The sequence below is a fragment of the Oryzias latipes genome, chromosome 24 (genome assembly GCF_053564925.1).
Source record: "Oryzias latipes strain Hd-rR chromosome 24, Olatipes_Hd-rR_3.1".
Classification (NCBI taxonomy): domain Eukaryota; kingdom Metazoa; phylum Chordata; class Actinopteri; order Beloniformes; family Adrianichthyidae; genus Oryzias; species Oryzias latipes.
In genome coordinates this window covers 24,305,221-24,332,354 of record NC_136260.1, presented here as the reverse complement: position 1 = coordinate 24,332,354, position 27,134 = coordinate 24,305,221, and the positions used below count along the sequence as shown (strand labels likewise).

Genomic DNA, 27,134 nt, shown 5'->3' with positions numbered 1-27,134 from the left:
ACAGACAGACACCAGAGCTCACATGTGGACACCACCCATGTCCATCCCAGCGCCTCAGGGGCGTGCAGAGCTGCTGCTCGCACTTCCACTGCAGCACTGAGAGGAAGTCTCTTCTGAGACACCACATGAGAACTGATCAGAGCAGCAACGTCAGGTTCTCTCTGGAAAACACTCTGAACAGATCAAGGAAGAAAGGAACCTGCAGGAACCCTGCACTCCCTGCAGGACGCCACGCCCACATATAGGCCACACCTCCAGCCCTCCATCACGTCTCCACCTGTCAGTTTATCTCCGAACTTCAGAAAATGCAAAGAACACAGCAGGAGGAAAAGAGGAGACGTTTCTCACCCAGACTTGTGTCTGCCCCTCATGGCGCTGGGCGGATCCCTCTTCCCCCCCTGGTCAAACAGCGGGTCCACAAACTTGAAGACGTGAGCCGAACCGAACTGGAGGGTGGAGCCTGAATGCAGCACGGTGGTCTCAGTGACGCGCTGCCGGTCTATGAAGGTTTCTGCATCGGGGCCGTGCGGCGTGACCGTCACCATGCCTTCACTGTGCATCAGGTTGCAGTGATGGGGGAGGACTCCTGGACCCAGGAGCTGGGGGAGGGGGGGGTCGGTTACTGACCAACAAACAACCGTCTGACAACAAACCACTGAGCGCAGTGGTACTCAACCCTAGTACCACGTGACCCACAGACCAGTACGGTGGGTCACCTGGCCCAGATAATAATATGAAACATCACTTTTCCTTTCGATCATCAATGGATCATTAATGGATCACTGATAGATCATTAATGGATCATTAATGGATCACTGACAGATCATTAATGGATCACTGACAGATCATTAATGGATCACTGACAGATCATCAATGGATCATTAATAGATCACTGACTGATCATTAATGGATCACTGACAGATTATTAATGGATCACTGATGGATCACTGACAGATCATAAATGGATCCTTAATGGATCACTGATAGATCATTAATGGATCACTGATGGATCACTAATGGATCATTAATGGAACACTGACAGATCATTAATGGATCACTGATGGATCACTGATGGATCACTGACAGATCATCAATGGATCATTAATGGATCTCTGACAGATCATTAATGGATCATTAATGGATCGCTGACAGATCATCAATGGATCATTAATAAATCACTGACGGATCATTAAGGGATCACTGACAGATCATTAATGGATCATTAATGGATCACTAACAGATCATCAATGGATCATTAATAGATCACTGACTGATCATTAATGGATCACTGACAGATCATTAATGGATCACTGATGGATCACTGACAGATCATCAATGGATCATTAATGGATCACTGATAGATCATTAATGGATCATTAATAGATCACTGACTGATCATTAATGGATCACTGACAGATCATTAATGGATCACTGATGGATCACTGACAGATCATCAATGGATCATTAATGGATCACTGATAGATCATTAATGGATCATTAATGGATCACTGACAGATCATTAATGGATCACTGACAGATCATTAAGGGATCATCAATAGCTCAATGACAGATCATTAAGGGATAACTGATAGCTCACTGACAGATCATTAACGGATCATTAATGGATCACTGATGGATCACAAATGGATCACTGATGGATCTTTAATTGATCATTAATGGATCACTGACAGATCATTGATGGATCACTGATAAATCACTGACAGATCATCAATGGATCACCGACAGATCATTAACAGATCACTGACAGATCATTAATGGATCATTAATGGATCACTGACAGATCATTAATGGATCATTAATGGATCACTGACAGATCATTAATGGATCATTAACGGATCACTGACAGATCATTAACGGATCATCAATGGATCACTGACAGATCATTAACGGATCATCAATGAATCACTGATGTATCACCGACAGATCATTAATGGATCACTGACAGATCATTAATGGATCGTTAACGGATCACTGACAGATCATCAATGGATCACTGACAGATCATCAATGGATCACTGATGGATCACTGACAAATCATTAATGGATCGTTAACGGATCACTGACAGATCATCAATGGATCACTGACAGATCATTAATGGATCACTGACGGAATACTGACAGATAATTAACGGATCATTAATGGATCGCTGACAGATTACTGATGGATCACTGACAGATCATTAATGGATCACTGATGGATCACAGATAGATCATTAATGGATCATCAACAGATCACTGAACAATTAAACAGTCAAAAAACAGTGGTAGATCTGATATTTCTACATTAGTCCTCACTCATTAGTTCACACCACACTGGGCCGACTTTCAGCAGTGGAGGTTACCTGGATGGCGCCATCGTCCGTGCAGTCGGAGCCCACCTCTGTGATGCTCTGCTGGAGGCGGTACATCTTTGGTTTGTCCCGAGAGTCCGACCCATCTGGACAGACGAGTTCAGACGTTTAGAAGCTTCTTTTCTGTCATCATTTTCAGATAGGGGGTGGGGGACTAACTGGTTAGTAAGCAGAGTTTAGTCAAAGCAAATTAGCAGGTTAAGGAGGAACAAAGCTTTAAACGGAGAACTGTTGCTGAACGGTGAGGATGAGGAGGAACAAAACCTGAATCATATTTACAATCTTCTTCACTCCGTTCAGCAGAAGCTAATGTTAAAATCCTATTTTTAAAACAATGACTTTTAGCCTGGAGGAGATCAACCAGGAGCTGAAATAACGGGGAGGCGCTGCGCCTCCCAGCAGCCAACAGGAGGAGGTGCAGTTTTACCTTCTGGGTGCCGATAGGCGTAGTAGGCATAGTGATTCCCCCGGCCTACGGCAGGCAGACAGGCAGGAGGCAGAGGAGGGATGCCCAGACCCAGCGCACGTACACATGCACACGCACGTGCACAGACACACGCGCACCATGCCACAGAAGGTGGGAAAAGGACAAACAGCAGGGTGAAAATGCAGCAAGAAGGAAAAATGCACCAGTCCCAGGTAACCCACTCAGGCAGGCACGTGCACGTACGTGCATGGACACATTTAGGAGGCTGAATGATCCTGCTGTGAACAGCAGAGAAACACTGGAGGTTTAGTTAGTGACACACGCTGTGATGTCATTGAGTTGAAAACATTTGAAATCAGAACTTTAGGGTTCTTTGAGTTTGAAGGTTGAAAAGAGACAGACCATAATAAGGATCCTGACGATGGTCTTTAGCCTCTTGTCAGTTCACTAAAATGTAAACCCCCACCCCTCACTGAAGACATTAGTCAACCAAATCTGAATCAGGAAGCAGAAAACAGCAGATTCTACTGTTTCAGACTGGAGTAGAATAGTACACACGCCCCCCCTAGTGGTGACTTAGTGAAGTGTCCGAGCTCTGCTTTATTTCTCCGTTAGGGAGGAAGTGGCTCTAGACCAGGGGGGCCCAAATCCAGGCCTGGGGGGCTGGTGTCCTATAGGCCTGCACAATATACCGCAAATTTATCGTTATCGCAATATCCAGCTCTGCAATATGCATATCGCAAAAGACGGTGAAAATCGCAATAAATAGTAAACCTTAAATGTGGCAAAACAATCATATGGCAGCTTGAAGTATTTAACGAATCAAATTAATCCCTTTATGCATTTGACCAATGGGATGGAGGCCTATTATGTTAGATGTTTGACACCTATGTCGACGAGGGACATTTGGAGTATAATTTTTAAATTGTTGCAATGAAATGGGAATTATGTTTTTGGTTATTTTGCTATTTGTTTATATACCGCAAATAATATCGTTATATCAATTTAATCTCTAATATCGCATATCACGTGTTTTCCTTATATTGTGCAGCCCTAGTGTCCTAATGTTGTCCAACCAAGCTGCCATCGAAGCTCCTTATTGGCCAGACACACCTGATCCAGGTGATCAGCAGCAGATGAGACGGGAAAACCAGCAGGAGGCCGGCCCCCCAGGCCTGGATGTGGGGACCCCTGTCCAGACTCATTCACTCGTTAGTACACACACGGGCTGATTAGAGGCAGTGATGGTTAGTGATTACAGGTCACCCAAGTGGGGGCTCGTTCAGGCTGGGGGGTCTCAGGGTCCCTCAGCCTGACCAAGTCATGACTACTGATGGGCCCCCAAACTCTGTGCCAGTCTGGCACTGTACCGACACGTACACCCCTCTACTGGTACCAGTGCAAACCACTCCATCGGTCCCGACGCATGCGGTTCTACCGGTACCGGTACTATATATTAACATGGGTTCTGCTGCTTTTTTTCAGACATGTCAATCACGTGTATTGTATTCAGGTTTATGTTCAATTCTAGCCAATCATTTACTTTTCCAGCGATTGTGGGCGGGCTCCTATGATGGGCGGAGCTTCAGTCCAAATGCAGATGAAGTGAGTGAAAGTTGACTTCACAACAAAAGGTTCTAAAACAGCGACCCGATGGATCGGTCATGCGGTCCAGCACCAGATAAAAGGCAAACAGAACCCCTCCCTACTCAAGATGTGGGTGGAGGATTAACATAGGCAGAGGGGGGTCAGCAGTGAGAGTCAAGCTGTTAGGGGGGGGGCATGTTAGATTCAACAAAGCTTGGGGGGGCTCTCCAATGCAGCATTAAGATGAGTCCAGGTTTCACTGAAACTTACCTTTAGGGGACAGTACAACTAAAACATGCCCCTCTACCTTCACCCCCCAGCACCAGCCTGACTTCTACCCCCCCAAAGTGAGTGGATTGGCCTGATCCCACAGAAACCAGAGTGAAGCCCGTCTGGAGAAGTGTTTTCTGCTCCCAGAGGAAAATGAGAAGCAGATGTTTGAAGCTTCACAGAGCGGGTGAGTCCCCCCCCCCCCCCCCCCCCAGTCTGAGAACGTGCGTCTGACTTTACCGCTAAATTTATCTCAGCTCCCACACACTTTCCTTCAATCACATTTCTAAATGCCAGCGGGGCGACCTCAACCTTCCCAGGGAGAAGACAGCAGATTCTAGGTGGTAGGTGAGGAACGCCCCCCATGAACAGCAGGTAAAGCCCCCCCCCCTGCTTCAAAGAAGCTTCAGTTCTTTTAGGAGCAGAACAGCAGCAGAAACAACCTAATGGTGCTGAAAATAACACACACTGACTAAAACCACACAGCTGTACTGCCCCCAGCTGGCCAAAAGAGTTCATTACAGAGGTCAGCTCCTTCAGGATGACAGAAGAGGGGCTCTTCCTCCTACCTGGACTCAGTTCCACCAAATAGGGCAGTTTTTCCGGCGGCAGCAGACCCTCCTTTCCTCGGAGACCCTTGTCTTCCATCTTCCTGCCCTTCCTGCCCTGGTAGTCGGGAGGTTTCTTCTTCAGCTGGAACACTAACACTCCTGACACAAAGAGCACATTTCATGGCATCCATTCCAAAGACTGAGCAGCTGTAATGTCCGTGAGCAACCAGAGGGGGGCAGCAGAGCCCACAGGCAGCAGCGGCGGCGCAGCCGAGCCCCCCGTCTCACCTCGGTCAGCAGGCCAGTCTCTGAGGATCTGCAGGGGACACTCGCTGTCGTCCAGAATCACCTCCTTCCCGGTCTTCTCCTCTTGCTGCAAAGAACAGAGGAGAACCGGTGAGCGGCTGAACCCTGAAGACGGGTCACATGACGGTTCTGCACTTGTCAGAACGACACGTTCTTTCTCCAGATCGACCCGTCAGCACACAGTCTGTCCGAGTGTTGAGGTAATAACAGCTGCAAACTGAAACGATGACATCATCTCGCAACCCTGACAGGTGAGTCATTTCTGCAGAACTTGTTTTGAATGCAAACAGGCGTGGCGTCTCTCAGGTTCTCCTCCTGTGCTGCAGCCCTCTGCAGACAGGTACCGGCTCAGCGCGCACCTGTGACGTTGTGCAGCAGCAGCAGGTGACAGAACCATGAGCCACACCTGTCAGATGTTCTCTGCAGGTCAGGGAGGAGTGAATGCCAAGGTTATAATAGTTTCGGATTTTTTATTAGTTTTAGTTTTTATTTCGTTTTGAAGTTTTGTTTTTAAATTTATTTAGTTTTAATTAGTTTTTAGAGGCAGCTTTACTAGTTTTTATTAGTTTTTATTTTTTGAAATTGCTTCGTTTTAGTTTAGTTTTAATTAGTTTTTAGAGGCAGCTTTACTAGTTTTTATTAGTTTTAGTGTTAGTTTTAGTTTTTTTTTTTTTTTTGTAAATTAGGATATTTGTCAGGTGCATGATTCAAAATCACCAGAATAAGTATTGTATGATAAAAACTCAATCAAAGATCCATTTTGAAACACTTATTATTCAGAGGACACAAGGACAACCATCCTTAAATTAAAATACAACAGCCGATAACAGCATTACGTGAGCTGCTCTCGCCTCTTTTTCGGGGGAGGGCGGGCGACAGGCTAGCTTGTCTAGGTACTGTTGATTTGCGTTTTTGTGTGCGCTTTTAAAATGTACTTTTCGTAGGGTTTTTTCCCTTTGAGGAGCGTTCCACAAATTTTGTCTCCTGCTTCGACTACAAGGCACTTACTTTAGTTTTCGACGCTGTTATATTCAAAAAAGTCCCAAATAGGACTCTCCCGCTTTCTCCCAACTTTTACTGCAGCCATCACGCTCATGTAAATGTCTATGACCACGCTAGCCGGCAGTGTCTGACAGACATCATGTGACGTCACAGACTACGTGATGCCGTAAGGTAGAGCCCTGCGCGGGACTATTTTCTTCATCCCGCTCCCGCCCGCTGAATTTCTGACCAATCCCGCCCGCTCCCGCAACGTATGTGTTAGACTCCCGCCCGCACCCGCAATATGTATGTCCTCTCCCGCCCGCACCCGCAAAACTCAGAGAATTTATTCCCGCACAGTAATAGAGATGCATTGATTTTGTATCGTCTCCAGTCCCGCAGGAAAAAAACACATATTTGTATTGATATTAATTATTATTAATGAGATTCATGTCCCTCCTCCAGCCTCATCTTTTCATGCATTCCTCGTTTATGTAATTTGCAACTTAATTATTAAATATATTTTCACTAATCCTGTTCGGTTAAAAGTGTGCGTGTGTGCGCGCGCAGACAGACTGAACCAGCTGGTAAAGATGCAGGTCAAAGTCATTTGAATTTATGGATGGAAGAAAAACATTGTAATGGTTCAACAGAGCTGAAAATTTATGAATGAATTTTTTCCTGACGGAAAAATACTTTTTTTTAGCTTCAGCCTTTTCCAGTTTTGCTGATTCGCAGATCTGAGAACCATGTGTGACTCAGGATGAACCTCGTTTGTGTTTCTTTTCTACTTCATCCATTGACATCATGTCCCTGCCAGGAAACCTGCGCAGTGTTGCCGGATAGATTGACAGCTCTGTCATCCGTGTGCTGCGCTGTGGCGCCCGGACTATCGTGTCAACCTACGGTGACCGTATTTGGCGCTCTCTGTGTAGGATACATTGGGAGGGCGGGGATAAACAACTCTCAGCTACAGAGGATGAGCAGGTGAACAGGTAGAGAGGAAAAGCAGGTAGGGGGGGGGGGGGGGGCCTTTGGTTTCAAACTCTGTCAGAGAGATGAAAACACGGGCGTCAGATTCAGACGCAGTTTTCCCTGCAGGAGTTGAAGCATAGACTTTCTCGGATGATTTTATGAATTCAAACATGGAAACATGATTACCAAGTAGAACTCTTCAAAATAATAAACCTGATCTCCACATTCTCAGTGTCTACCATGCATTGATGCACACATCGCTCCATGCAGCGATCAGACCAGAACCTCTAGCTGGTAGCTCCGCCTACACGGGACAGCGGTATCAGGCTTTAAAGAACACACTAAGAGGCGGGGCGCTGCACACCCCCAACAACAGGTTAGATGACAGAGGCCATTGGGCGTCTCTACCTGGTGCGTTCACCGAGCTTCAGTACATAAGAATCCAACAGCCGCACAGCCTAACGCAGTCCGCTATTATATATTCATGAGATATTCATGGCAGCACTGATCCCGCGGGTTTTTTTTTGCCGCCCGCTCCCGCCCGCAGCACAATTCAAACCGCCCAATCCCGCGAGATTTGGATTGGGTCCCGCGGGACCCGGCGGGACCCAATCCCAATGCAGCCCTCTACCGTAGGGGCCAAATACACAGTAAAACTAGCAGCGTGAAGTAAATAGATTTTTATTTCAACCCAAAAGACTTATGTATTAACAAAGATGAAAACGAAGTATTTTTGGGGGTTAATATTATTTAGTTTCAGTTCATTTTATACACACAACAAACAGTTTTAGTTAGTTTTCGTTTTTTTTTTAAACTCTCGTTTTTATTTTTATTTAGTTAACGAAATTTTTTTTTCAGTTCTAGTTTTAGTTTTTTCGTTCGTTTTCGTTAACTATAATAACCTTGGTGAATGCAGAACGTTACCCGAGCAATGCAGAACTCTCTGGGGTTCTCCTTCTCCAGGCCGTACTTCTCCAGCGCCTCCACCACCACCAGGTCGGCCGTGTCTCTCACGGAGCACAGGAGGGTCTTGTAGGGGATGTTGGGCTTCAGGCTGTCTGCGTAGATCCTCAGGGTTCCTCCTGGTCAGACCAGAACAGACGTGAGGGTTCTGCTGCGGCGCCTCAAATGAAGCTTCACACATGATCTGCTGGTTTTGGAACCTTTTGGAGAAAGATCCTGGAGGTTTTCAGGCACTGAAACTGCTTTAACCTCATTCAGGTCCGGACAGCACGGCCAGAATATTCAGAATATTCTATTCTGGAATGAATGTGAGAACATTCTGAGGAACTCAGCACAGGAAGCAGCCTTTGACAGACAGCTGCGTGAGTTTCAGCAGGTTTCACATTCTTCATCTTTCTCCTAAAACCTTCAGCCTGACTTTGGAGCTGATCTGTGCCAAACCCCTCAGGAAAACGGGTTTTCAGAAGCAGGAAGAGCGTGACCCCTCTGGGACTGGTTCAACTGGTCCGTCCATCTGCGGCGTGATCCGGTAACGCCCGAGTCACACGCCAGTCAGGCATTCAGCTGCCTTTGGCGAGGAAACGGGAAAAACTCCTGCGTTTGTCCAGAGCAGAAGCATCTTCAGGAACGTCAGAGGCTCTGGTGAACATTTGGAAGCACTGCTGAGCGCCGGGCATGCTGGGAGCTCTGCAGATCATCGCCGAGCTTCATGGGAGTTTTCTCAGCCCAGCAGGTCGAGACGACGCAGCCGCATGATTGGCTGTGATTTCCAGCGTTTGATGTACCACAAAGCGTTCGGTAGCAGCTCCCACCCAGACTGCCCATATCATTATACTGCCGACGCCGTGCCTCAGTGATACCTGCTCAGCTCTCACCCGACAGCCACCAAAGCCTCAGAGATGAGGGGTAAATAAATGAGCTAAATCCAAGTAGGCTTTCTAAAACCCTGGATCTGCTGATGAAGAAACATCTCATTCATCCAGTTCTGGTTCCATCTGATCTGCTGTTGTTCATTTCAACAAGTCCCATAATGCATCTGGCCCCGGACTCTTTAGAAGCACCTGAATCTGGTCTTCCATCGTTGTTGATGAAGTCCTGCATGCGTTTCTCCACCTTCTGCTGACGCCTCCTCTTCATCACCACCTCCGGGTTGGAGATGGTTCTGGTGAAGCTGGTCTCCGGCATGTCTTTATAAACCTCCGCCGCCAGTCGACTGTTTTCCCTGAAAGGCAGAAGTCAGAGGCGTTATAGAGCACAGAAATGCCCGCCCGCTGGTGTCGGACACATGCTGAGGGTCACCCGTCTTCACGGCCGAGCGTCCTCTCGTCTTCATCAGGCATTCGAATAAACTCCTTCTCCCTCTTTTTCTCCTTCTTCTTTTCCTTCTTGGACAGTGTTCTCTTGAAGTTCTGGATCACTCCGTCCTTCTCCCTCTCTGGCCCGTTACTCTGGCTCTTCTAGTGGACAGAGGAGCAGACGTGTAAGCCCAGAACCGGCGGGTGTTCTAAAAAACCGGGCCCAGGAGGAGGGCGGGGTTCTGACAGAGCTGGAGCAGCTGACCTTCGGCGGGACGTCGTTCTCGTTCTTCAGGACGAAGCGCCCCTCCCTGTCGTCTTTGTTCCAGTTCAGCTGCACCACGAGCGGCTTCTCGTCCAGGTCCAGCTGACGCTCTTCTAACAGACACACCAACGGCCGAGTCATCAGCGTGTTCGTCCTCTAACCGCCACGGCTGGACGGGAAACTCACCGCCGCTGACGTGGACCTCGTACAGCGAGTATTTGGGAGAGGAGAGCATCCTCATGTCCGGCCTGAACTTCTCGGCTAGCGTCTCGATGACGTCCTGCGTTGTCGCCGTGCTGGACACTCTGATGCACTTTGTGGCAAAGTTACCGGCAACCCGGTCCTGGAAGTAGAACCGCATGACGCCGTGGAACTCCAGGTCCTGCACAAAGAGAAAATGAGGTCAGGAAGACGGTCGCCACAGAACCAGCCCGCTTTACCGAGCCGTAGGAAACACCAGGATCCGCCTCCATGCAGGGCGGAGCAGCAGGCGGTGAGGATGGACACCCCCACCAAACCCCCCCTGCTCCACCTTCTGATCAGCAATACGCACACTAACACACTAAAGAACATTGGTCATGATATCTTACATATTTTCACTGATCATGTTCCAATGTAAGACAACTCCATCTCTGAGGCTCCGCCTTCCTCTCCATGTGGGTGCCGCCCATTTTATGACATCATCTAGAGCCGCCCTCAACAGCGTGTCTGCGTTTCTCCCACAAAAACAAAAAACATCCGAACCGAAGATGGATGTGCAGATTGTTCACATAAAAGGAAAGCGTTTAGCCGATCACCGCTAGCTCCACAAAGAAAGTGGGCGTGTCTGTTAGCCTGGGGGCGGGGCTGGCAGCGCAGACTCTTCCTGGAAGGGGCGGGTCTCACTGGTCCACGTCATCTCGTGAGAACCCGGGGAGGTGAGAGTGTGATTGTGGCCTGGTGACCTCACCAGAATGCCTCCCCCCTTCCCCCACGATTGACCAGGATAGGCTCCAGCAACCCAGTGACCCCAACAGGGATAAAGCGGGTTTAGAAGACGAATGAATGAAAGGACAAACGGCCCTGAAGAGCTTCGTATGTCTAAAACAGCAGCAGAAGTTCATGGTAGGACCTTTTCTGCTTCAAAAACTGGACTGAAACGGACACACCAAGGCGGAGGTGACTGAGCGAGCGGCCTGGAGCCGAGGCGGCGTGTGGGCGGAGTCCTCCGCTTGGGACTTAGAATGGAAGTCCTGAAAAACCTACGGCACAGGAACGAGCAGGAGTGAAGACACAGCAGAGCCAGGAATGCCAGAGTGCTGTGATTTACTCCTGGAATGTGGGTCATTCAGGGTTGTCAAGCCTGCGTAACCATTGGAAACCGTTACCGTGGATACATTAGTCTTCCTGGTTCAAACAAAGCCGAGCTCAGAGCAAGCAGTAGATAATTAACGCAGAGGCTGATAGAAGTTCAGCCTTTACAACCGGACCAAGTTCAGGTTCAGTGGCAGAACCCGAGAGCGGACATGTCTGCTGATAGGAACCATCAGAACCTGCAGCCTTCAGGCTGGACACAGAAACCATCAATGGGCTCTGGTTCTGCTGACTGAGCGGAACAAAGAAAAACACAGTTTACAACACACTCATGGACCCAAGTGACCAAAGACCAGGTTCTGACCCAAAGACCCAGTTCAGGGTTCCTCACACAGATCCTAGAACACAACCACAGTCAAATGGGGGGGGAGTGATACTTTTGTTGGTGTTATCATGACCCCCCCCCCGTTACAGGCTTTACTATGCAGTTGCTGATACTTAAGCCTGAACCTGAAAGACAAACTATTTCTGACACCAAGTGCACAGCTGTTATCAGTCAGTTGGAACCTTCTGGAGGGGGGGGGGGGGTTACACCGCCATGCTTGGGACAGTTTAATGATCTACTCCCGCAAAAACAGCCGCTGCGTGCAGGAAGACACGGATCTGACCTTCACCCCACTTCCTGAACTCTGACTTCAGGGTTTTGTCCGGGATCAAACACTCCCCCAGGCTCCGCCTCCCACCCATTACTCACATCAGGAATGTTCCCCTTTATGGCGTTCTCTCAAAACACGATTCAGAGAAACAACGGCGTGTACTTCTGTAGTACTTTTCTACCTTCATTAAATGGTAAACACTGTGTACTCCTGTAGTACTTTTCTACCTTCATTAAATGGTAAAAGGCGTGTACTTCTGTAGTACTTTTCTACCTTCATTAAATGGTAAAGGGCGTGTACTTCTGTAGTACTTTTCTACCTTCATTAAATGGTAAACAGGTGTACTACTGTAGTACTTTTCTACCTTCATTAAATGGTAAAAGGCGTGTACTTCTGTAGTACTTTTTTACCTTCATTAAATGGTAAAGGGCGTTTACTTCTGTAGTACTTTTCTACCTTCATTAAATGGTAAACAGGTGTACTACTGTAGTACTTTTCTACCTTCATTAAATGGTAAAAGGCGTGTACTTCTGTAGTACTTTTCTACCTTCATTAAATGGTAAAGGGCGTGTACTTCTGTAGTACTTTTCTACCTTCATTAAATGGTAAAGGGCGTGTACTTCTGTAGTACTTTTCTACCTTCATTAAATGGTAAACAGGTGTACTACTGTAGTACTTTTCTACCTTCATTAAATGGTAAAAGGCGTGTACTTCTGTAGTACTTTTCTACCTTCATTAAATGGTAAAGGGCGTGTACTTCTGTAGTACTTTTCTACCTTCATTAAATGGTAAACAGGTGTACTACTGTAGTACTTTTCTACCTTCATTAAATGGTAAAGGGCGTGTACTTCTGTAGTACTTTTCTACCTTCATTAAATGGTAAACACTGTGTACTACTGTAGTACTTTCCTAACTTCATTAAATGGTAAACACTGTGTACTCCTGTAGTACTTTTCTACCTTCATTAAATGTTAAAAGGCGTGTACTTCTGTAGTACTTTTCTACCTTCATTAAATGGTAAAGGGCGTGTACTTCTGTAGTACTTTTCTACCTTCATTAAATGGTAAACAGGTGTACTACTGTAGTACTTTTCTACCTTCATTAAATGGTAAAGGGCGTGTACTACTGTAGTACTTTTCTACCTTCATTAAATGGTAAACAGGTGTACTACTGTAGTACTTTGCTACCTTCATTAAATGGTAAACGGTGTGTACTACTGTAGTACTTTTCTACCTTCATTAAATGGTAAAGAGCGTGTACTACTGTAGTACTTTTCTACCTTCATTAAATGGTAAAGGGCGTGTACTTCTGTAGTACTTTTCTACCTTCATTAAATGGTAAACAGGTGTACTACTGTAGTACTTTGCTACCTTCATTAAATGGTAAACGGTGTGTACTACTGTAGTACTTTTCTACCTTCATTAAATGGTAAACGCTGGGTACTTCCGTAGTACTTTTCTACCTTCATTAATTGGTAAACGCTGGGTACTTCTGTAGTACTTTGCTACCTTCATTAAATGGTAAACGGTGTGTACTACTGTAGTACTTTGCTACCTTCATTAAATGGTAAACGGTGTGTACTTCTGTAGTACTTTTCTACCTTCATTAAATGGTAAACAGGTGTACTACTGTAGTACTTTGCTACCTTCATTAAATGGTAAACGGTGTGTACTTCTGTAGTACTTTTCTACCTTCATTATGGAAGTTGCAGCAGCAACTCTCGTGCCCTGTTCACAACAGTAAACAGATTAACTAACCCTCCAACCCAGCTACCAATAGAACTGGTTTGCACACCCAAATGTAATGAGTTTGCTGTATTTTTTAATGACAAGGTTCAGGGCATTAAAAAAGCCATCAACTCCACAACACATATAACTATCGAACGGCCACCTACTCACTCTAAGCTGACTCACTTTGTACCTGTCACTGACCAAACTGTCCAAGAGACCATCACCCGTCTGAGCTCGTCTACATGCTGCCTTGATGTGTTACCCACTAGATTTCTAAAGTCTGTCCTGAACAGTGTGTTGCCATCAATTACTCAAATAGTTAACATGTCTCTTCAATCTGGAATATTTCCAGAGGCCTTAAAAACTGCAGTCATTAAACCTCTCCTGAAGAAAAGCAGTCTTGATCCCACTGTACTGAATAATTACAGACCTATCTCTAATCTGCCATTTTTAGGAAAAGTCCTTGAAAAAGTTGTCTACCAACAGCTCACTGATTTTCTCTTATTAAACAATTCATTTGATGTTTTCCAGTCAGGTTTTAGACCCCATCATAGCACAGAAACTGCTCTTATCAAGGTAACCAACGACATCCGCCTGAACACTGATGATGGAAAAGTCTCTGTCTTAATCCTGCTAGACCTGAGTGCTGCCTTTGATACTGTTGATCATGGGATCCTTTTGCACAGACTCCAAGACTGGGTTGGCATCTCTGGATCTGCCCTAAGTTGGCTCAAGTCTTATCTGGAAGACAGGAAATATTTTGTTGAAATTGGGAGTTGTGTCTCAGACTACATGGCCTTGACTTGTGGTGTGCCCCAGGGATCGATCCTGGGACCCCTTCTGTTCAACCTCTACATGCTGCCACTAGGGCAGTTAATACGCAGTAATAACATATCTTATCACAACTATGCAGATGATACTCAGCTCTATGTGTCACTGACAACAGGTGAATATGGGCCGGTGGATTCACTCAGCCACTGCCTCCAACAGATCAGTGCGTGGATGCAGAACAACTTTCTCCAGCTAAACTCAAACAAGACCGAAGTTATTATTTTTGGCCCACAGAAACAAAGAGAAAGAGTCAGCAGCTACCTTCATTCTCTGTCTCTTAAACCCTCAAATCAAGTCAGAAATCTAGGGGTAATCATGGACTCTGACCTGAACTTTAACAGCCATATCAAGTCAGTAACATCAGCGGCATTTTACCATCTGAAAAACATTGCCAAAATCAAAAACATAGTGTCAAAGCGAGACCTGGAGATACTTATTCATGCATTTGTCTCCAGTAGGTTAGACTACTGTAACGGCCTGCTCACCGGCCTCTCAAAACGAGCTGTAAAACAGCTTCAGTACATCCAGAATGCTGCTGCTGGAGTCCTGACCAGAACCAGGAAGTATGATCACATTAGTCCTGTGCTCAGGTCTCTGCACTGGCTCCCTGTACCTCAAAGAATAGACTTCAAAGCAGCTCTGCTTGTGTACAAGTCTCTCCATGGCCGAGCACCAAAGTACATCTCTGACATGTTAGTGCCATATGAACCATCTCGTACTCTGAGGACCTCAGGGACCGGCCTCCTGTTGATTCCCAGAGTCAGAACTAAACAAGGGGAATCAGCGTTTCAATATTCTGCAGCTAAAATCTGGAACAGCCTCCCTGAAGTCGTAAGACAGGCCTCTTATGTGTCCATGTTCAAATCTAGACTTAAAACATTTCTGTTTAGCCGTGTATATGACTGAAAGGTCCTATCTGCACTTTTCTTTCCTTTCCTTCCTTTATTTTTAAATCAATTTTTAATTTTTTTTTTTTCTTTTAAAGTAAATTTTACGTTGATTTTTTCTATGATGTATTGTGATTTTAATGCATTTTTCTGTTTTGTGAAGCACCTTGAATTACTTTGTGTACGAATTGTGCTATACAAATAAACTTGCCTTGCCTAAACGGCGTGTACTACTGTAGTACTTTCCTACCTTCATTAAATGGTAAACACTGTGTACTCCTGTAGTACTTTTCTACCTTCATTAAATGGTAAAAGGTGTGTACTTCTGTAGTACTTTTCTACCTTCATTAAATGGTAAACGCCATGTACTTCTGTAGTACTTTTCTACCTTCATTAAATGGTAAACGGCGTGTACTACTGTAGTACTTTTCTACCTTCATTAAATGGTAAAGGGCGTGTACTACTGTAGTACTTTTCTACCTTCATTAAATGGTAAAGGGCGTGTACTACTGTAGTACTTTTCTACCTTCATTAAATGGTAAAGGGCGTGTACTACTGTAGTACCTTTCTACCTTCATTAAATGGTAAAGGGCGTGTACTACTGTAGTACTTTTCTACCTTCATTAAATGGTAAAGGGCGTGTACTACTGTAGTACTTTTCTGCCTTCATTAAATGGTAAACGGGTGTACTTCTTTAGTACTTTTCTACCTTCATTAAATGGTAAAGGGCGTGTACTTCTGTAGTACTTTTCTACCTTCATTAAATGGTAAAGCGGCGTGTACTACTTTAGTACTTTTCTACCTTCATTAAATGGTAAAGGGCGTGTACTTCTGTAGTACTTTTCTACCTTCATTAAATGGTAAACAGGTGTACTACTTTAGTACTTTTCTACCTTCAGTAAATGGTAAAGGGCGTGTACTTCTGTAGTACTTTTCTACCTTCATTAAATGGTAAAGGGCGTGTACTTCTGTAGTACTTTTCTACCTTCATTAAATGGTAAAGCGGCGTGTACTACTTTAGTACTTTTCTACCTTCATTAAATGGTAAAGGGCGTGTACTTCTGTAGTACTTTTCTACCTTCATTAAATGGTAAACGGGTGTACTTCTTTAGTACTTTTCTACCTTCATTAAATGGTAAAGGGCGTGTACTTCTGTAGTACTTTTCTACCTTCATTAAATGGTAAAGGGCGTGTACTTCTGTAGTACTTTTCTACCTTCATTAAATGGTAAACGGCGTGTACTTCTGTAGTACTTTTCTACCTTCATTAAATGGTAAACGGCGTGTACTACTGTAGTACTTTTCTACCTTCATTAAATGGTAAACGGCGTGTACTAGTGTAGTACTTTTCTACTTTCTGTAATGCCCTTTCATTCAGTCACATACTGCCCAACACTGGCGCCATTCTTCGGCCACCAGGAGCAACGTGGCGTTCAGCGACAAGGTGATCCCCTCATAAACACCCCCAGGTCGGGTCAGAACCGGGTCCATTTCCCCCTGGAGACACAGTCCAGCTGGAGTTCCCCCTCACACCTGAGTGACGTGGTGAGAGGCCGATTGTGTCCACAAACAGAACAGAGGAAATCTTCCAGGAGAGGCAGCGTTAAAGCAAACGGTGGAGGAAGGTCCGATCTGTGGAGCTTCACTCTGGTCTCCAGGTTCATGCAGCAGCAGAACCGCTGACCTCACTGCGGTGAGAGTGAGAAGCAGTTCAGGACATCTGGATGAACAAAGCTGCAGGTCTGGAGGAATTCACTTCCTGGAACTCTGCTTATTTTCCTGCTGCTGACCCAGGAGTGGCTGGACTCCTCTGGTTTATGAAAAAGATTAGATTCTCCTGTGTTTTAATAAAGTGATCATGTGACAGAAAAACAGATGGAGTTCCACTAGAGTCGCAATATTCCATTCATCTTTGCTTATATGTCGATGAGAAATGATAGAAAAGCTTCAGTGTGAGGAGCGTCTCCTTCCTCCTTATCTGCTCCTCACAGCCTCACACCCGCTGTGACAGCCCCCCTCCTGGAAAATGAGGGGGGGGGGGGGTTATCAGGTGTTAAGGAGACTAACCAGAGCTGCATGTTTGTGTGCTGAAAAACAGGAGATCAAACCGGATCCTTGAATATTTGTTCTACTGGACTCTGACTCGGATCCAGAACCAGACTTCAACATGGATCACGGGGGGGCAGCCTCTACGGGGAAAGGTTCTGGGGAATTTGGGCAGAAGTGTAACACGACAACAATTAGAGGTGATAAGAGGCGCTGGCTGACATGGTCACATGGTCACATGGTCATGACCTGCTGTGCTGCAGCGTCTCTTCCAGCTTTTCAGAGGAAAACCCCCAAAAATATTTGCTTTTGTTTCAATTCCATCCGTGACACACTGTTTGACCTGCCAAGCTGGGGGGGGGGACATGGGCGGGGTCACTTTGGTGAGTTCCTGAGTCAATATTGTTGCAGCCCACCTGCAGGGTTGGGGGGGTGTAGCAGTCTAAGATCAGCTTAGAGGGGGGGGCATCCCAGAAGAGGCTTTTCAAAGACTTCAGACACACCACCGTGGTGTGTGTTTGTGTTTGTGTGTGTGTGTGTAACTTCGTCCCTGCATTCACAAACATACGACTATCCCAGTCAGGAACAGAGTGGAACACCCCCACCCCCCCACAGAGTATTTACCCCTTTTCCCCCCTCTGTTGTTCTGACAATTTTCTATTTTATTCTATCCAGTTCTATTCTGAGAGCCCGGCTGCGTTCACGCTGAAGTGAGCTGAACAGAACCAGAGTTCTCTTGTTTGGCTCTGGATCAGAGCAGACCCAAAACTGGGTCAGACTGGAACCAAACCTGGATTTTAAAAATAATATGTAGATTTATAAACAAACAGGTAACTGTGGCGTCTCCTTCAGACCAGCCGGATCCTGGCGTCAGACCAGCGTCCCGTACAGAGTTTGGACACCTTTCCTCTGTGGCTGCAGAGACAAGCCTCTTTGTTTCACGTTAGCCTCAGTTTCCTGCCCCACAACCTTCACCCCCCTGTTCACTCAGACGCCCCTCCCACTGGATGTTTGGAGAGTAAGGTCCCTTATATTGGCCGTTGAAACGATGTTTGCTGTCAACCATCGGGATGGACGATGATATCGTCGTGGGGGGGGCTATTTTAAATATTTCGGTCTTATATAATTGCTATTCGTTATTTTACTTTATTTATTTTATTTCCCAACTAATGACTAATCCGCAATGATCCAGTATAAACTGAGGGAAGTGACCTTAACAAAAAAAGTAACAAACAAACTAGAAAAGAAATGGTCCGCTCCCGCACTTAACTAGTCAAGTGGACCGGCGGAGCGCGGACTTACAGCTTTGTGTTTGAGTGGAAGGGGGGGTGCTTTGTTACATGAGCGCTATGTGTGGGAGATTTAGAACTGCGATCCGTTCCGCAGCTCTAGGGGAACGGGCTACCGAACTCAGAACCGGGTCTAAAAGTGCGTGTCTGAGCAGAGGATCGTGAGCACACACACAGCGCTTTGGGGCGGTGTGAGCTTTAAAGCAGAAATGTCGCTCAGTCCTTAGCATACTGCTAATTCTGGCTTCCGGCAATGACCACACGGATTAAAACGATGAGCGAACAGGCGTTTCATAATAATCGTAACATTATTAAAAGCACGTTTAGAAGATCGTCTTGTATATTACCGAGCTGACATATCAATGTATAAAGCCGCTCGGCAACATTGTTTTGTATTGAATTGTTACATTCAATAAAGTTTGAGAAAAAAATAGCCGCTCGGCAGAACTGATATCCCCTTCCGGTTTTTCAAACCCTACTGCGCATGTGCGAATGATTTATTCCGACCGAAAGTGTGAGCCATGTGAACGTTTTTTATATTCTGAAAACATTTTTCTGGAACCATGTACACTGTTGGATTCTAGTCCGACCATTGATCCGGTCAAGATATTTTTCACATGTAACCACGGCTTATGGTGTCCACTTGCAGCGTGGCGGGGGCGTGGCATCACGATGGTGGTCTCTCCATCGGGATGTCAGTCATCCATCACGACGGACGATGATATCGTCTATCGGCACAACCCTATAAGGCACCATGAAAAGGCGGAGCATAAGTCACCTGGGCCCAGAGAGCGCTGCCACACATCAGAGACTCAGTGCACGAACACCTGTGACAGCGGCCCACCAGGATCCAGGCTGGTTCTGGACCACACGGCGCTGGGATGAAACCAGCAATCACCCAGCATCCTCTCTGCTCCAACTGCACATTCAGACAGTGGTCCAACGCCTTCTTATGCCCCCCGGTTCACCCGGTGTCTGGACTGGACCTGCAGTCATTTAGGCCTGAAGCTCTGCCACACTGGGACCAGAGCTTTCTGGGGTCCGTTTACCGTTTATTAACCACAGGTCTGTGGAAGCCTGAATCTGCTGCAGGAACTTCCTCTGAATCGGATTTCCGCTTCCGCCCTCGCCATCTTCAGCTGGATTTCTGCCCCCTCCCTCAGAAAGAAAACGCCTTCAGATGAGGACCACATCCGGACCAGATGAGGACCACATCCGGACCAGATGAGGACCACATCCGGACCAGATGAGGACCACATCCGGACCAGATGAGGACCACATCCGGACCAGATGAGGACCACATCCGGACCAGATGAGGACCACATCCGGACCGGATGAGGACCACATCCGGACCGGATGAGGACCACATCCAGACCGGATGAGGACCACATCCGGACCAGATGAGGACCACATCCGGACCAGATGAGGACCACATCCGGACCAGATGAGGACCACATCCGGACCAGATGAGGACTACATCCGGACCAGATAAGGACCACATCAGGGCCAGATGAGGACCACATCCGGACCAGATGAGGACCAGATCAGGGCCAGATGAGGACCACATCCGGACCAGATGAGGACCAGAAGAGGACCACATCCAGACCAGATGAGGACTACATCCGGACCAGATGAGCACCACATCAGGGCCAGATGAGGACCACATCCGGACCAGATGAGGGCCAGATGAGGACCACATCCGGACCAGATCAGGGCCAGATGAGGACCACATCAGGGCCAGATGAGGACTACATCAGGGCCAGATGAGGACCACATCCGGACCAGATGAGGACTACATCCGGACCAGATGAGGACCACATCAGGGCCAGATGAGGACCACATCCGGACCAGATGAGGACCATATCAGGGCCAGATGAGGACCACATCCGGACCAGATGAGGACCAGATGAGGACCACATCCAGACCAGATGAGGACTACATCCGGACCAGATGAGGACCACATCAGGGCCAGATGAGGACCACATCCGGACCAGATGAGGACCAGATCAGGGCCAGATGAGGACCACATCCGGACCAGATGAGGACCAGAAGAGGACCACATCCAGACCAGATGAGGACTACATCCGGACCAGATGAGCACCACATCAGGGCCAGATGAGGACCACATCCGGACCAGATGAGGGCCAGATGAGGACCACATCAGGGCCAGATGAGGACTACATCAGGGCCAGATGAGGACCACATCCGGACCAGATGAGGACTACATCCGGACCAGATGAGGACCACATCAGGGCCAGATGAGGACCACATCCGGACCAGATGAGGACCATATCAGGGCCAGATGAGGACCACATCCGGACCAGATGAGGACCAGATGAGGACCACATCCAGACCAGATGAGGACTACATCCGGACCAGATGAGCACCACATCAGGGCCAGATGAGGACCACATCCGGACCAGATGAGGACCAGATCAGGGCCAGATGAGGACCACATCCGGACCAGATGAGGACCAGATGAGGACTACATCCGGACCAGATGAGGACCACATTCGGACAAGATGAGGACCACATCCGGACCGGATGAGGACCACATCCGGACCAGATGAGGACCACATCAGAACCAGATGAGGACCACATCAGAACCAGATGAGGACCACATCCGGACCAGATGAGGACCACATCAGAACCAGATCAGGACCTCATCCGGACCACATCAGGACCTCATCCGGACCACATCCGGACCAGATGAGGACCACATCAGGACCAGATCCGGACCAGATGAGGACCACATCAGGACCTCATCCGGACCACATCAGAACCAGGTCAGGACCACATCCGGACCAGATGAGGCGGACCAGATGAGGACCTTATCCGGACCAGATGAGGACCACATCAGGGCCAGATGAGGACCAGATCCGGACCAGATGAGGACCACATCAGGACCAGATGAAGACCACATCAGGACCAGATGAAGACCACATCAGGACCAGATGAAGACCACATCAGGACCAGATGAGGACCACATCAGGACAAGATGAAGACCAGATCCGGACCATATGAAGACCAGATCCGGACCAGATGAGGACCAGATCCGGACCAGATGAGGACCACATCAGGACCAGATGAAGACCAGATCCGTACCAGATGAGGACCAGATCCGTACCATATCAGGGCCACATCAGAACCACATCCGGACCAGATGAAGACCACATCAGGACCAGATGAGGACCACATCCGGACCAGATGAGGACCACATCCGGACCAGATGAGGACCACATCAGGGCCAGATCAGGACCACATCTGGACCACATCAGGACCAAATCAGGACCACATCTGGACCAGATGAGGACCTTATCAGGACCACATCCAGGCCACATCCAGACCTTATCAGGACCACATCCGGACCTCATCAGGGCCACATCAGTTCTCTACAGGGGTCCACAGACGTTTTGTTGTTGTTTTTTCAGAAAACCTCTCCTAAGGTCTGGAGACATTGCCGTGAGAACACAACGTCTGTGTGTAACGACAATGCTGCACTCAAACCGCGTCTATGCACAGTAGCTGCAACCCGAAGCTGAAAAGGCTACTCCTTGCTGCTACGGTAACCACCTGACCCGGGTGTCGGGTTGCTGTGGCGCCGTAAGCCACGCCCACCTCTCAGGTATCAGGAACAGAGAGGAGGAGAGGGTTTCTGCTGTGCTCCAACGTTCACTCAGACCGCTTTTACAGAAAACAGCAGTCAGGTGACATGAAAACATGGACATGTGTCTGCAGCCCAGCTTTCATCAAACCACACCAAACATGTTTAGGTTAAGGCATATTATTAGCAGAAACTGTGGTTCAGTGGGCTGTACTATCAACAGGGTTCAAACTCTAATTGGTAGGACACCCTGTGATGAACCGTAACAGACGTGGGTTCCTCCAGGAATTTAAAGTTCCTGATCTGAAAAACGTGGATCATTTCCTGAAATATCTCCGTCAAAAAACTGGCTTTGAGTTCGGAGTGAACACGTCTATGAACTTTGTTATAAGCAGGGATGTAAACACACTTTATTACCCAAACTAATTGCTTTTTCAATAAAAACCGTTCTTACTAAATTGGATCCTAATTGGAATCTGGACTTTGTGATCTTAAATGGACTCAGTAATTCTGGTACCGGACCTTAAAAGTAAAATAAAAAATATATTTTCCATCAGTTCCTTGACAAGAACCTTCACCCAAAACCTGAAGGGTAAAGCTCAGGCTGCAGCGTGCGTGTGCATGTGCATGTGCTCCAAAGCTATTGTAATGAACTCGCTTCAGGTGTGGCGAACATGCGGCTCGAAAGCATGCTGCTCTCGGCCAATAAGCACGCACCTCTTTGCGTCTCATCATATTTTCTATATACTGTGCCTCATTTCAGAGTTTTTTCTCTCTTAAACCACACTCAAATCCATCAGAGGCTATTCAAAATAAAAAAAGAACTAATAATAAAGTAATTTGGCAGTGTGTGTGTTTTCATGCTGGTCCCGACACACAAGTGACCCCCGATCATTTGCGCGGGTTTTGCACAATAGCAGAAAAAATAAACTTTTCTTCTCTTTTTTTTAACTTGTCCTGTCCAACAGCTGGGCAGACAGATGAGGACTGAGGCCTCTGGTGTTGGACATATTTTACTTTAACAAGAGGGGTTATTAATATTCTGACAACCAGAGGTATGTCTGAATAAACCCCTTTTGTAATTGAGGCCAAACTTTAATAATTTCAATCATGTTTGAAAATCTTTGGTGTTGGACCGGACGGAAAAGGAAAGAGGGGAAGAAGAGAGAGGGACGTTAGAGAGAGGGGGGGTAGGAGGGTGATTATAGGAAGGGGGGGGGTAAAACCATGAAGCAGCATAAAGCAACAAGTTTCTGGATGTTTATACTCATTACAGTGAGGTTCAGATGTAATACAAATCTAGAAGGGGCGGGGCCTGTCCACACACACACTCAAATGTTATCAACACACCTGCTGGCTGAAAAAAATGTCCACATGTCAACATGCACACAACACAAATAGTGTTCACACACGCATACCTATGCATGCAAAATAACTAGTGTGAAATCTTTCATTCATTCAATCATGCAAACTATTAGTGCAAAGGTGAGCTAACACCTGTGCTCAGGTGAGTGTTTATGTTCTTCTAAAATGGATGGTGGAACGTGAAAAGAAGGAGGGAGAGTTCCCCACCACCCCCACACCAAGACCCCCGGTAGCAGATAGAGAACAAACACCCCCCGGGTGATCGAATCCGCCACCCAGCCCAGGGCCAGCAGGACCGCCACGGGGCCCCCAGAGCCAGAGAGCAGGGAGGCACGGGGGGACAGAGAGTCCAGCTCCGGCTCAACCAGGAGACCAGCCCCCATTTGAACCCATAAAGATTTGATGTGCTGCAGACGGTTACCCTCATGGTCAAAATGACTTCATTCAGAGAATAAAGATGAACACAGGACGTTTGTGGAAGAACGGGAAGATTCTTACTTTTTACTGAACAGAATGACGTCACTATGTTTAATATTATGAGCTTTGGAAGCAGGAAAATAGTTCATGGCAGAAAAGAACTAAACGGATCCCAGAGAAAATGAAAAACTCTTCCTGATCTGACACACACTGTCTCCTTTATGAACAAGTTGAAGCTTTTCAATCATCCCACTTTCCTTCTTTGTGGAGCTCACAGCAGAAGCTGTAATCCACATGAATAAAGCAGAACGAGACGCTGCTGCTGGACGGAAACTTGACTTTGTGGTTTGAGGACCTGCAGCAGAAACGACTGCAGATCACTTTTCTCATGGATCCTTTAATGCAGAGACTGACTGATGAGATCCCCGCTGGTCACTGACGAAGCAGCGAGAGAACCGGAGATGATTGAGCTAAAATCTCTCTGAAAGAAGGTCCTGTTACGTTTACGAGAACAGAGAAATCCCCGTGTGTCAAATATCTGCTCTAAGCTGCTGTGATGTTCTCCTCAATGTCTGCCAGTCCCTGTTATTACCTGGAAACAGGTGAAATAAGACATGGGTCCGTTCTGACTGACAGAAGGAACCGATCAGAGAGGCTACGACTGGATATAAACCTGATCTGCAGAGGATTCATTAAATGACTGAACAAGCGTGTGAGAATAGTTTAAGATTCATCAATTATCAGATTTTCATGTTAAAAAGTCTGTTTTTGCTTTTTTTTAAAGAAAAGTTAGAAAAGTAAAACATTTTTACTGAAGGTCAAAATTAAATGTATGCTACACACATCTGAAATGTAACGTATTTAATGTGTTTATTGTAAATCTGAATTACTCAGACACCAGAAGGATGCTCTGTGCAGATGTTTGTGTATTTGTTTGTGTATTTGTTACCAGTTAAATACTGTTGGATGAACTGTGAAATATTCAGTTTTTACAATCGGATCAGAATCAGACTCTCCAGAATCAACCTCACTAGACGTCACTGAGAAGTTGTGTGTGTCAGAGAGAGGCAGAGAAAAGAGTGAGAGAGAGAGTGTGTGTGTGTGTGGGTGTGTGTGTGAGATGAGACAGGAGGGGAGGGGGGGGTCTGACCTCCAGGGTAGTCCTGCATTCATGTGTGTATTGAGGGTCGACACTTTCCTTGAAATAAACACAAGTACAATACTTGCTGTTGTGTTGTAGGGAGAGGAGTGTGTTATGGAAAATAATACAGCTTTAATTGTGTGTGTGTGTGTGTGTGTGTGTGTGCGTCTTGGCAGGTCAGTGAGTGGTGTGGCTCTTTGTCTCTCACAGTGAAAAAATTCAGCTCTTTGTGTCAAACTTGTTCGCCCCCCCCCCTGCAATAGCTGCACAGATGAGCTCAACAACCAGAAGTGGGTGGGGCAGTGGAGGGAAGCCCCCCCTACCCTCCCCCAGAGATCCAATAACACCCATCAGAAAAAGGGAGTGGAGGTGGGACAAACAAGCAGACCCCCTACAATGAGACAGAAAACATTTATGCCGACGCCCCCTTTCACCTGACGCTAAACTTTGTGGTTTAAATGTTTTTTGATTAAAGAGTTCCTCGGCCACCGAGGAGCCGTGGATCAGAGCCGTGGATCAGAGCCGTGGATCAGAGCCGTGGATCAGAGCCGTGGATCAGAGCCGTGGATCAGAGCCGTGGATCAGAGCCGTGGATCAGAGCCGTGGATCAGAACCGTGTGTGGGGAGAAGTCTGGGGAAGGATTTCCAACTTTTTTCTGGATGTTTCTGCTCCGTTTGTGGCGGTTCCTCCCACTTCACTCACGCCGGAGCAGAAACACGTCAACACCCAAACAGAGCTGCAGATACTTTCTGAGCTCAGTTGGGAAATGGCATTTCTGCCGGTTACTGAGTCTGAGGACTTAAGACGCTCATTAAATAGAATTAATCCAGAGGAGCCCCACCCTACAGAGTCGCTGACCCTCACAAATATGCATCTGCTCCTCTTGGTTTCTGTAACTCACACACATGTATGAAAGCACGGAGCTCACACCAAACTGGGATATTTGGGTGTTAAGGAAATCTGTTCTATTGAGATTACACCCCCCCCAGTATTTGCTGCATAAGCTGCCAGAAGTCTGCCACAGAGGTTTTGATGTTTGGAAATGTTTCCTGTTAGAAATCAGGGAATCGAGCTTCTCCAAGTGTGTTTCTTGTAGTTCTGCTTCATTCTGACCACAAGTGAAGGAAAAACAATCTCTCCAGCTCTTTATTACTTCCAATAATTGCACCAACCTCTCCTTCCTTCCTCAGGGACCCTGATTCAAGACAACGATCTGCCGCAAAGCACCATGGGAGCTGGTTGTGGGTAGTACCGAGCAGTCACTTTAATTGGTGGCTGTCTGATTGCCGTCTGATCCTTTAAGGTCGATGGAGGGGTCGGGCGTAAGTGGAGTTTGACTGACAGGTAAGAGATCATATGAGGCAGCTGAGAGGACGGAGCAGACCAATGAGGGCGGAGAAAAGGGCAAAAAAAAGGAGGGCAGAGTGGGAGGAGGTGAGCCAGGCCTCTGGGGGGGATTAACGTGGTCTGACAGGCTGGCTGGGACAAACACACCTCAGAGGGCGGGCTGCTCTGCTGAGCACACACAATGCCTGCTTGTTTTAGAACCAGAGGAGGAGATAAAGAGGGGCCACATCACTCTGAAGGAATGATGATTTACCAGAGGGAGGACACACAGACGAGGATTATCAACCAAAGGTGCTTCCCACCAGATTCCAAGGAGAAAAACTCCTGCTGCGCCGTCACTGACTTCTCCAAACTTCTCTTTGAGGGGGGCCCAGACATTCCTCCATATCCAGAGAGAATCTCTCAGATTACATGGCCTTCAGTCTGGACTTCTCTGGAAATCTGCATTCCCCAAATTCCAGGGCTGGCAGGAATCCTGGAAGACACTTAAACCGATGTCCTCCTGACCGGTCCACAGCCCGACTGCTGATGTGAGC

At 47.0% G+C, this 27,134-nt stretch overlaps 1 protein-coding gene across 36 annotated transcripts in view; it reads right to left on the bottom strand.

The window, feature by feature from the left end:
• afdna (afadin, adherens junction formation factor a) overlaps positions 1-27,134 on the bottom strand; it is a 51,512-nt gene that overhangs the window by 17,611 nt on the left and 6,767 nt on the right. For 19 of the 36 annotated variants that reach the window (XR_002872865.2, XR_002872866.2, XR_013653965.1 and 16 more), the window contains exons 2-11: positions 10,179-10,374; positions 9,993-10,105; positions 9,732-9,889; positions 9,494-9,654; positions 8,394-8,551; positions 5,496-5,580; positions 5,226-5,366; positions 2,800-2,844; positions 2,364-2,458; positions 349-599 (exon numbers count right to left, since the gene is read on the bottom strand). Coding sequence is in view for 33 of the 36 variants with exons in the window: in XM_078942468.1 (XP_078798594.1) it covers positions 349-599; positions 2,364-2,458; positions 2,800-2,844; positions 5,226-5,366; positions 5,496-5,580; positions 8,394-8,551; positions 9,494-9,654; positions 9,732-9,889; positions 9,993-10,105; positions 10,179-10,374 (1,403 nt within the window). In the remaining 3 variants the exon portion in view is untranslated. The remainder of the gene's footprint in view (positions 1-348; positions 600-2,363; positions 2,459-2,799; positions 2,845-5,225; positions 5,367-5,495; positions 5,581-8,393; positions 8,552-9,493; positions 9,655-9,731; positions 9,890-9,992; positions 10,106-10,178; positions 10,375-27,134) is intronic. The other 17 variants (XM_078942473.1, XM_078942475.1, XM_078942477.1 and 14 more) reach the window with 3 other exon arrangements.